The sequence below is a fragment of the Protopterus annectens genome, chromosome 11.part0, assembly GCF_019279795.1.
Source record: "Protopterus annectens isolate FY-2018-M chromosome 11.part0, PAN1.0, whole genome shotgun sequence".
NCBI classification, from domain to species: Eukaryota; Metazoa; Chordata; order Ceratodontiformes; family Protopteridae; genus Protopterus; species Protopterus annectens.
Window position 1 is genome coordinate 1,137,090,026 of NC_056745.1, and position 12,168 is coordinate 1,137,102,193.

General features: G+C 39.9%; 1 protein-coding gene across 1 annotated transcript in view; it reads left to right on the forward strand.

Annotated features, from left to right (window-relative positions):
• EFCAB6 (EF-hand calcium binding domain 6) overlaps positions 1-12,168 on the forward strand; it is a 3,527,179-nt gene that overhangs the window by 1,000,067 nt on the left and 2,514,944 nt on the right. The window contains exon 7 of the mRNA XM_044088493.1: positions 6,810-6,928. Within this exon, the coding sequence (XP_043944428.1) occupies positions 6,810-6,928 (119 nt within the window). The remainder of the gene's footprint in view (positions 1-6,809; positions 6,929-12,168) is intronic.

Consider the following 12,168-nt stretch of genomic DNA (forward strand, 5'->3'; position numbering starts at 1 on the left):
GCTTTCAAATTCAAGCGTGCTGTATCCCTTCATATTTGAACACTGTAGCACGTGAGCTGAGCAAATTCAAGGTAACCAGTCAGGAGTGGAGACTGAGTCACAGAATCGTCCAGGGTCTAATCATAAAGTGGATAAAGACAGAGATTTGCTTGCCTCAAACTAAAAATATGATGTGGGAAAGTATTGCTCCTGGTATCTATGCAAGGAAGTACTGGCAGTGATTGCATTTTTCATATCCTGAAATAGGGGGCTCCTCTTTGCCTTCCCATTGATAATCCTAATCCCCAGAGTACTGCAAAAAGTAAGAATGAATGGAGCAATGCTCTTACTTGTACCCTAATTTTGGCCAAGGCAACTGTGGTTCTCTCTTCTGGACCAAATGAACAGAGGAGCAAGTGCATTTCCAGTTGTGCATAAACTTCTGACCCAAGAAGGTCGTCAATTATGCCTCCCAAACTCAAAACCCCGAATCTAGTATTGTGGATGGTCCCAGCCTGATCTGCCTTCCCGGCCAGTTTCTCACAAGAGGTACATTCTGGAGGAATCTCCAGTATGGTGCTTCCTGAGTAGCTGCATGTTCCTTCTGCAGTGGCCATTTTGGAAAGTAAAATTAAACCCAAAGACTTAACACAAGTTGAAGTAAGATAATGCACATTGTGGCTACAAGTTATAGGCTGAAAATAGGCATATGAATGAAAAAGAAAATCAAAAAGCACCATATAAACAGGGAAAGATTGTTGAGCAAGCGGAAGTTGCATGAGAAATATGAGAGATGGCCAAGAAGAAGGGAGGAAAGACCGAAATGGAGAAATAAGAAAATCAAGAGGTGTCCTTAAATGCAATATGGAGAGAAATGAAGGAGGTAAAGGAAACCATAAGGGAGCATTTGCATACACAAAAGACAAAATGGGAGACTGTGTAAACAGCACTTAACCATTCTATGGCAATCCATTCAATGGTGGAAGACCATATAGAGTTAAGAAAGAAGGCAGAGATGGAAGACATGAGATTGGACTATATCAAGGCAAAATTAATTGATTTGCAAGATATATCCAGGAGAAGGAACCTGAAATCGTGGGAGTGCCAGAGAGGATTGACGGGGTGACTGTATGAAGTATGTACAGGATTTGTTGGCTAGTTGAACAGGAATGGAAAGAATACACATGAAATCAGAGAGGGAGCATAGAACAGCCTAGAATGAAAAGGAGCCTTGGGAGAAAAAACAGGGCATTAAGACTATTATGCAGAAATGTGGACAAATGCCGCAATTCTCAAGGTGTACCACAAAGTCAATGAAATCCCACATATTTTTTTTTTTGCAATGCAAGTGTTTGTACAGATGTTTTTATACTTCTAGCAGAATAAAATGAATGATGTTATGTAGTCCTATCTCGCTGTAATTCTTGCTGATACTGATAAGGCCGATACTAAAGCTCGAGAGCTTTTACTGGGTTGAAGCTATCCCCAATCCCATGGTGCATCACGGCAATTCCCCAGATCTCGTTTGCCGCTAAAGCTTTGAGGTTGTCTTCTTACTGGCTCGTTGGCTAAGTAAAAGTTTTTGATAACTTTTGATATTTTTCACCATATTTCTTCACCTTTTTCTATTAACTATTGTTTTCCTATTATCTGAGTGATTGTAGTGAGTGCTTGCTCCCCTTTCCCCTTTTCTTAAAGATTGTACATTTTAGTTATAGGGCCATAGTTGCCCATTTAAATTAGAGGGCCTTTCCTCTCTGAATGTTAGTCTTTCCCCGTCTATATAAAAAATATATATGTTTTATTCTTCTTATATAGTTATACTATTGGTTTGTTTTTGTTATATTTCTATTTCTTCTTAGTAAAAATATGTCTAAAGATAAAGACAGAGAACATAAAGAACACCGCCCTTCTGGCTTTAAAAAATGCGACAAATGTTCTCAAAAAATGTCGTTGACTGACGGTCACACCAGCTGTGTGTACCGTCTTGGAGAGGCTCATTTACAAGAACCCTGTACTTTCTGTCATGCTTTCAGCACTAAGGTTCTTATTGAAAGGAAAAGGAAATTGATAGAGGCCTTATGACTAGTTCCTTCCAGAAACAGCTGGAACATGGTCAGACAGTTCTCAAAACTCATAAAAGGAAATCTCCATCGATTCCGGCTTCGGAACCATCAAAGAAATCTAAAATGACGGAGCCGAAGAGTTCTGGCTCCGATTCTGCTGCTTCAGTCTCTGTGCCGTCTGTTTCATCAGTGTCGAGACACTCCCCTGTTTTGGAACCGGTTTCACCAACCTTGAGATCTCCTGTTTTGGAAAGGAGGAGATCTCCATCTACCTCCACCCATTCCTCCAGGACACTTTCTGATGAGGATGTTGAGCCGGTGGTGAAGAGGCTGCTCTGTGACCCGGCGCTGGCTAAAATTTTAGCTCCTCCAGACCCAAAGGCTTCGGAGCCATCCCATCTTCAGGCTACTGCTCCTCCTCCGACTGCTTTGCTCTCAGAGTCTAATGCTTCAGGTCCTTTAGTGCTGGAACCTTCGGTTCCGAGAATTCTTCCTTCTTCCTCGGAACCGATAACTTTATCCTCATTGGCTTAGTCTGGAGCCGAGGGGTCTGGGAGTCGACGCTCTCGAGTCGACTCCCAGAGGGATAATCACCCCGTTTTTTCTTTGGAACCGACCCTCTCTCTCGGTGCTTTGGCTCGTGTGAGCTCGGCTCCCACATCTGCTTCAGAACCTGTCCCTCCTGCTTGGAGTCGGCCTTCCATTTCCTCGGAGCGGAGTTCTTCTTCGGAGTGGGGTGGTAAGGCTTTTGAAGCAATAGAGAAAGCTTTGTCTAGTCCCAAAGCCCTGCCTTTGGACCCAATGTCCCTCCAGCAGCCGGTAGCAACCTCTTCTCCCCCACCTGCCCCTAAGTGTAGGGAACCAGAGCCCCAAGGAGCCCCCATTGGAGCTGTCCCCTCTACTGCGACCTCCCCAGATTATCCCAGTGGAGTGGTCCCTCGGAAGAGACTTTGTAAGAGGAAGCACATTGACTCACCTGAGTCTGTCACTTTGGACACTGATCTGGATGAGTCATAAGGGTCCCCAAGATCCCCCTCTGAGGATGTCTCATTTGCGGACATTCATGAAATCCTTAGACAGAGGGGTGACTGGAAGACCTCTAACCCTACTGAGGACAAATCAGTGTAACTTGAGGCTTTTGGTTCCCGACCTTCCACCTCCTGGGTGACACCGCCACATGACCAACTTTTAGGAATCATATCCCAGAAAGCTTGGACCTGTCCGGACACAGTGGAGCCTGTCCCGAGGTGGTCAAACAAATTTATAACCACTCCAGAAGACAAATCTTTTCTAACTAAGGGAGTTTCTGTGGATGCTATGGTGGTAGCAGCGGCCATGAAGAAGAAGTGGTCAGAGACATCCTCAAATATCCATCCTCCTAATAAAGAGTCTAGGACGATGGATAGGTATAAAAAGCGTACCTTTTCTTCAGCGGCATTTACCTTATGATCACTGAATTTACGTGTCCCATTTTACTAGACTTCAAAGGAATCTCCTGAAGGAGTTGGGAGATGCCCTTCATGGTTCAGTAGCTTTGGGATCTACTGATAAGTTATCTGCGCATTTCTCCACCTTTACCTCTATTGCTAACTCCTCCATGAGGCTGATTTCCTATGCAGCTGATGGAGTGAGCAGGGCAGCCGCAGTAGGGATCTCTCTTAGGAGACATTCCTGGATGCATCTATGCAACTTTACAGAATCCTTTAAGTCTTCCTTTACCAATGTCCCCTTTGATGGTTCAACTCTCTTTGGACCTCAGGTAAAAGAGACTTTGACCAGGTGCAAGCAGGAAGGAAAAACCTTATCTGCTGTCGAAGTCCATTTCTCCCTTCCTTCTAGACCCTATCCCAAGAGTCAAACAGGAAGGAAAATGTGGTTCCTTAAATCCCAAAAAGGTTTCCCTCAGGCACAAGGTCAGCCCTCCCCTAGAGGCAAAGGGGGAGGCTATAATGGAAGACATCGCACTCACAACAGAGGGAGTCCGCAACACCAGGGTGATAGAGATGCTTTCTCTGATTGTCCCTTTCATTGCCCTTGAGGGGTTGCCCGACTGTCCATCTCTGGAGGCAGCCGGTGGTCATCTCTCACTCTACCCAAGCGCCTGGCTACAAATTTCTCAAGATTGATGGGTACAAAATATAATTTCCAGAGGTTACCTCATACCTTTTGTTTCCGATCCCCCTGTAAATCTGTCTTTACCAGATGTGCCACCCATTCATATATAGACCATGCAACATCAGAGGTCATCTCGTTGCTTCAAAAAAGAGTCATCCAAGAAGTCCCCACAGACCAAATAGGATCCAGAACTTACAATTCTTTTTAGTTCCAAAAAAGACCGGGGAATGGAGATCAATTCTAGATCTCAGCAAGCTAAACAAGTCTGTAAAAAAAAAAAAAAAGTTCAGTATGATCACTCTGCAGTCAATTTTTCCATTTATCGGAAAAGACAATTGGATGTGCCCCGTAGATCTTCAGGATGCATACTACCATATCAAAATGCTGGGAAACAACTACCTGCTAAAGTAAAAGGCCATTCAGCTAGAGAAGTATCAGCTTCATATGTTTTCAGATCAAAGCTCCCAATTGATATTTGTGAGGCAGCTACTTGGGCAAGACCTCTCATACCTTTGTCACTCATTACAAATTGGATTTGGCCTCCCGGGGCAGGTCATCCTTTGGGTCCAGTGTGCTGAAGAGTCTGTTTGCTTGAGCCACCTGGGATAAAGGTGCTGGGGACACTGTCCCATCCAGCAAGAATTATGGCGAGATAGGACTACATAACATTAAGAAGTTATGTACTTACCATAACTTCCATGTTTGTAGTCCATCTTGCCTACATTCTTGCGTCCCACCCTCCTTCACCCTTCCTGTATCCTGGAGGAACTGGTGGACTATCCATTATGCTGTCTGACCATGTTATATTTGTCTGTCCACATGGCATGGATAGTAATACAAAGTACCTTTGTTTGTAGGTACATAGTTATTGATAGTATAATCATTATTATGTATGTAGTTACTTTCTTGCAAACAAGATCTGGGGAATTGCCGTGATGCACCATGGGATAGGGGATAGCCTTGAGCCAGTAAAAGCTCTTGAGCTTCAGTATCGGCCGAGTCTCGGCTCCGAACCCATCCACCAAGAATGTAGGCAAGATGCACTACAAACATGGAATGTTTGGCAAAGTACATAACTTCTTTTTTCCAGTCACCAATGAGAGCTGTTTTAAATGTGAGGGTGAGCAAAGAGGGACATGGGCACATATTTTTTGGGAATGTAAAGGCCTGGAAAGTTTCAAAAAGGCTTTGCAGGATTTGGTAGATAAAGTGTTAAAAACGTATGTACAGATTATAAAGACGGTCTATTTACTGGGCGAGACAGTACAGGTATGCTAAGAGCAACAGAAATTGATATGGATAATTTTGCTGTTAGCAAGTAAAGCGAGGAGAAAAAATGGAAGAGAATGGATGCACCAAAGACAGATATTTGTATATAAGCTAGTAATGCAAATGGCAGAAAAAAGGTGGGGAAGGTGTATTTAAAGAAGTGGTGAAGGTATATAGATGAGGAAGTAGAAAGAGCAATCAGGGTTAGTAAAGAGCAGTTGGAAAAGGAGCACAATGGATAAGACATGAAGAGTTCTCTTTTCCTTTCCCTTTAAACATGTAAATCATCTCGCTGACATAGTACAACTAAAATGGAAATTCTCAGTGTTGTAAGACTGATTGAAATGCAGTCTTCAGGGTTTACCCTTGCAAAGGATAAATGTATACTGAAGAGATATCTCACCAGTGCAATCAAAGGGTTTTGATTCCTTGCTTATTGTTGTGTAAAACAAGTCTTTGTATATAGTTTAAAATTAGTTTGCTAAATTTATGGGGACAATGTCTAGTCAGGTTTTCTTAAAGGGGAAAGAAAAGACATGCTGTTTATTGAAATGCATGTTAGTCTGATAAAGTGAAGTAAGTATGATATGAACCCTTATGAGAAAATGATGTTCAGCAGACAGACTTGTTCTGAAATGCATAAGTTACAAATTCTTTATATGGATATAATCATTCTAGTTTACCACTTACATGTGTATTATGTTTGACGTGTTTGAGGACAGTATAATACATATGTTTTATATCAACTTATGATACAGTAAACATTGTCTGTTCAAAAAAGAGGTATGCATTGTGCAAGAAGCAAGGAAACTTAGCAGTAGGAAATTGTATCGGTCTTAATAGGAGAAGTTCCGCCTGTGGTGTGAACCAAGCAGCTTCCTTCTAACAGCAGCTGTACTACCAGAAATGTTAAACATTGCATGTTTATGCCATTGTAGATTACCTGACATGGTCTATTACATGGACTGTTCCCTTCTGAACCACTATACAGGGAAGCTTTTCCTCGAAAGCATCCTACAGTTTTTTTATATTTCCCAAAGGCATGCTGGGTGACAAGTTATTCTGAATTATCTGTGCATATACCCATTTCAATTATGTGCCAGATTCTGGGTGAAAAGAGTCAGCAATGCATTCACTTACCCAGTTAATATATGATGAAATTACTAAATACCACAGTTCCAATGTTCCTGCATGAGCACTTTTATTCTAGTCTTAAAAGTCGTTAAAATTTTTTATATTTATTATAGTAAATACTGTATATAAATTACTCTTTTTATGTTAAAATTTTATACATTTATTGTGTCTCACAGCACTTGTTTAATGTCTCAATGGGATGCATTTTGAGATTGAGAAATAATGCTTTACACCTGACAATTTCAGGCTTTGGCATCATTATGACACAGGATACACTGGTGCACTGCGTTATGGAGAATTTCTGGAGAAACTTGGGTTAAATGTCGACTCGTACAACAAACCCATACCGGAGAGTACTCGGCTAGGTATGTTTCCTGAATTGTAGAACATTTCACTTTTGCATACAGCACAGTTGATTTAGCAATGAAACAGAATAGGTTTAAGTGACATACCAGATGATTCATGTTATTTTGATGGTGAAATTTTTCTGTATGAAGGAATACAATTACAGTCTCCTTATATTTATTTAAGGTAGGCCAGAAGATTGTTTTTTTATTAATATATAATGTATACAATGTAATAAATATAGTATCACAGTAAAAAGAGAGTTTTATAATTTCATATTTTCTAAAGACCAGTGTGCAGGCTATGAAGCCATCAAGGAACACTGTCTCCTTAACATTTATAAATATAAGCTGTGTCCCTCATCTAGTGATCTAATATTTACTTTAAAACGTTTTGGGTTGTCAGTCATTCTCACTTCCAAATGAAGTTTGTACCCTACTGTTGCTAGTGTTTGAAAAGTGTCTCTCCCTTTTTTATGTGGAATTTATTGTGATACGGAACACAACATTCATACATCTGTGGATTTTATAACATCTGTATATAAATTAAGCCAAGCATAGTCATGTAAATTTCATCACTGAAGTTTCTATAAATCAATCAGCACTTACCTATATTAAGTGGTAACTAATGTTAAAAAGTCTTATTAAATTCAACCTCCATGCATATGTGTTTTGTCTGGTTAATGAAATTAACTTAAGGAATGCACATTGTTCATATCTGAGTTACTTTAAATGAGTAAAATATGAACTATATTCCATTAATGGTCTTACTAATGATTTAAATGAAATGCTGGAATACCCAAGTCCTTCATATCCATATATTTAAAATGTCACCCACTTGCTGTAGTGCTTTATTTTTTGTAATATTAAAATGCTCCTTAAAGTTAAAAAGTGGTCCCAGTAACTCAACAGGTAGCGCACTCACATATGATGCAGAAGGCTGTGTGTTTTATTCTCACGCTAGATATTTGGATTTTTCCAATAATGACACTGCAGTGCTGCATTAGGAGATGCTACATTCCTGAGTGTGCCATCGTCTGGATGAGACATTAAACCGAGGCCCCCCTTGAGTTGGTGACAGCTCCGGTAGATATAAAGAGTCTCACAGAATGTGCGGACGTTCCTCAGTGTCCTTGCCAAATTTCCGATAGTCATTATGAATGCCACCTCTGGTTTCCCCTGAAAAGAAGCCACTAGCCTATTAGGACTAACCTGGTCAGCAACAAGTAGTTTTACATTTCTTTTTACCAATTTTAACTCTATAATTAAGTCATCTTTTACCATAAATCATATATTTGCACTTTTGCATGCTAAGCTGTTAACCTGTATGTCTAGACCAGTTAATAACTTCTGTAAATTATCATTTAACATGATATGTCTGCATTATATGATAAAATAATCCTAATTATACAACTGTGTAAACTGGGCAAACACTATTTTACACTAAACAAACACTAAATTAAAAAAATACAGGCCACAGTACAGATCCTTGAGGAGCTTCCATCATCTAACACACCTTGTGTCTGATAAAGCTGCCAAAAATGATAATCTATATGTCCTGTTGGTGAGCCATAATTTAACCCATTGTATGTTATACATGATTATATAATGGTACTTCACAGCATTCAAGATTCCTAGGTGTGCTAGTATGTCAGATGGTTCACAGGGTAGTGTGTCAAGTCCCTGGTCATTGGCCATAAACACTGTTTCATAAAATTCCAGAAAGCTGCCCATCTAGGTAAAGTGGTGGGATGAGGCCAGAGAAGGAAATACCAAAGGGGGTTGGGCATTTATAAAGGTTTATTGAGTCAAAAGGTTGTATGGTCTACAAATGCAGATTAATGTGTCAAAGATAATTAGGCATATGCATTTTTCATGATAACTGGGCTAAAATGATACAGTTGACTAGATATGCCTCAAAGTCCTGCAAATACGCATTTTTTGATTGGCAGTGTTTATCTAAGCATTTTTATACACCTACCAGTTTTTCTCTGTGATATGCTAGAGATGCAGCCTAAAGGTTCCTGGCATTTGGCTGCATATTTTCTGGGAGTGCCTAGGGCTAAGTTCACTTAAAAAGTGGTATCAAGATTTTTATGAGAAGTTATGGCTTGGGAAAGTGAATACAAATTCCAGTCTGTTTCCTTTAGAGATGAATCCAGTGATTATCCTGCTGGATTCTGATTTTAATTTATTGCATCTTCTCAACTTGATTATTACTAGGGGTTCGAAGAGAAGCAACTCAGTATCTGTGGATGATTTCTGGCAGATGGTCAAAGACTTGCACAACTTGGAGATGCATGTAGAATATCCCTGTACTAGGAGGCATTTGCAACGCAAACTGGTGGCTTAGGAGTCATACTACCCTTTTCCAGATAGGTCTGTTTCATAACCCAGTGGTCTTACAGGGGGTAGCTTTTTTGACATAAGTAACTAACTCCTGGCAGATAAAGCAACATTGTTTATACATAATTATCTTGATGTTAATTAAATAATTATTTGTGTGTCACTGCTCAAATGAAATTTCTTTTGTTTTCAATATGCTGAGTGTTACACTGGGTAGAGTCTGCATGTTTGTCTAAGTATATGTAGTTTCTCTGTATTTCTTTAAATATTATATGCCATGGACTGTTTAATATCTCTGTGTTTTAATGTTGTTGTCTTTTGGCTTTTCCCGGTTAGGGGTCGCCACAGCGGAACTCCGGTCCGCTAATGATTGGCAGTAGATTTTCACAAATGCCGAGGTGCCAGCTCGATGTTCAACCTTCAACGAAGGCACGCCCATTTGCACATGTCTTTCAAATGCCCACCCAACCGCAGGGAGGACATGCAGACTCCACACAGAAGGCACTCCTCGCACTCCGGCCGAGAATCGAAAGGGAGAACCTCTTGCTGTGAGGCAACAACGCTACCACTGCACCACCGCGTATACACATCTCTGTGTTTTAATAAAGTTATTAAAAAAATTGCTAGCTGGTCAAAGTTGAACTTTTCTTAAATATCCATGCTGTTTACATCCATAACTGGTGTGTATGATTTAGATATTTTTTGAAAATGCAATAAAAGCTTCTGAAAATATTTACCCATGATTGATGTTAAACTAACAGGCCTATAATTCTGGACCTCACTGCTTACTCACTGCTTTGTATATGGAGACAACCAGTGATTCATTCCACCCCCTACATATATTTACTTTGAAAAGTACCAAATTGAAAATTTTCTTGTAGTAGATATGCTGTCTTCTTTTAATGTATGGTGTTGTTTTAGGCAGTAAACAGATCCAGTTTCTTCTAAATAAATAACATTTATTAACAGAACATAAACGGGCTTTACATTTTTGTTAGGAAAATAAATAATGGAAGAATGGTAGCATAAATGAAACTTGTAGCAAATCAAAAGTTTAGTTTGCTACATTCAAGATAACGACTAAACATCGACAAAATGGTGTTGTTTTCACAGCTTACAAGCTTGTAAAAGTAAATGTCTCTTATAGAAATCAGTCTCTTCCCCAAAATAAAAACCCACAAACACAAACTCAGGGAAACAGTAACTATTACTCCAGCACAGGTTAAATGTCACTGCTGTTGGTGTAACAAAACAGAATCTCTCTGGTGTGATACAGGCAACCTCTGTCATCTCCACTACTAGGTGTTCTAATGGCAAGTATGGACCTCTCACTGGACACCCGTCTTAGGGTTAATTGTCCAGGCCGTGAACAGTCTCTCTCACTCCCGAAACAGAAAAAAATTGTACATATTCCTTTAGACTTCCCAAAGACTTCTGTCATTTGTAGCCCATCTACTTCTTAAATGGGAGCAAGTTAATATTAATTTTCCCACCTGGAAACTCCGGCATGCTGGTTTCAAGGGACCAGTTCCCATTACTCCATTTCATTCTTTCCATACAACAGCTTAACATTTTTATGCCACCTAAGCAGTGCTTATTTATTTTTTATGGTACCACTTTAGCTGCAGACAACTTACCTGCCGATTTCCTCAAACTAATAGCAGACTATATAGCCTATCATATATCAATTCTTATCAATAGCTGCAGAGCAGAACAAGTCTCTCCCATTTGGAAAACCTCTTACATAATACCACTTCATAAAGGTGGCTTATCAGCAGATCTTTCCAACTACCGCCCAATCACAATATTATCACCACTGTCTAAAATACTGGAGAGGGTCATTCATATGCAAGTTGCTAATTACCTACATGCTAACAAACTTCTAACCAATACTCAACATGGCTTTCGATCATACCATAGTACATCAACACGCTAATGTCATTTACCAGTACTGTCAACTATCACAGGAGCAACATTAATTATGTATCCACTGTCTTCCTGGACGTATCAAAAGCCTTTGATATAGTTTCTAATAGTAAACATCTAAATGTTCTCGCCAAACTAAATTTTTTCCAATCTACCCTCGCCTGGTTCCAGGATTATTTTACTGGATGCCAGCAAGCAGTTTTTTGGCGATAGACTTTCTCACCTCTTCTACCAGTGACTGTAGGTGTCCCTTATGGCTCAGTGTTAGGCCCACTACTGTTTTCAATATTTAGAAATAACCTCCACATCTCAACCCCACAAGCCTCCCTCATTCAATATGCAGATGATTCAAAATGATTTGTGCTGCTTCCTCTATTCAAGAACTTCAAAACCTAATACAACAATCCTTTCTAGCCGTTGAGACCTGGCTTACAAACTCTCAATGAATTTTAAACCCCAGAAAAACAAACTTATGATTTTCCAACCCACTAAATCAGCCCCACCCACTAACACTTTCAACACTGTATCACTAAGTAACACCAGCATCTCCCTGTCACCAAACACCAAACCTTTAGGAGTCAAAACTGATTGCAACTCAAAATTTGATCTTTATATTTCCCAAGCAGTAAAAAAAATATGCAAAAACTCGGAACACTATTTAGGAACAAACACTACTTCACTAAAAATACTACAACTACCATTACCCAATCTCACTCCACACAGCTCTACACAGCTCCCATACTCACAAATCTAAAAAAATCTGAGCTAGCAAAACTTGAATCTTGTTATAACAAAATTGCCAGATATGTAGCACTCAAGCAAATCAACTGGCTAGAGCTGCCCCATCTCCTTTACTACATCCAGTTAACCATGGCCCATAAAATACTCGAACCTGAGAAAACACCTGCCCTATTAAGCATTTCTTCAACCATATACCACTAACAGAACCCCTATGATCCACTAACAAACATCACATAAAAACCAGTATA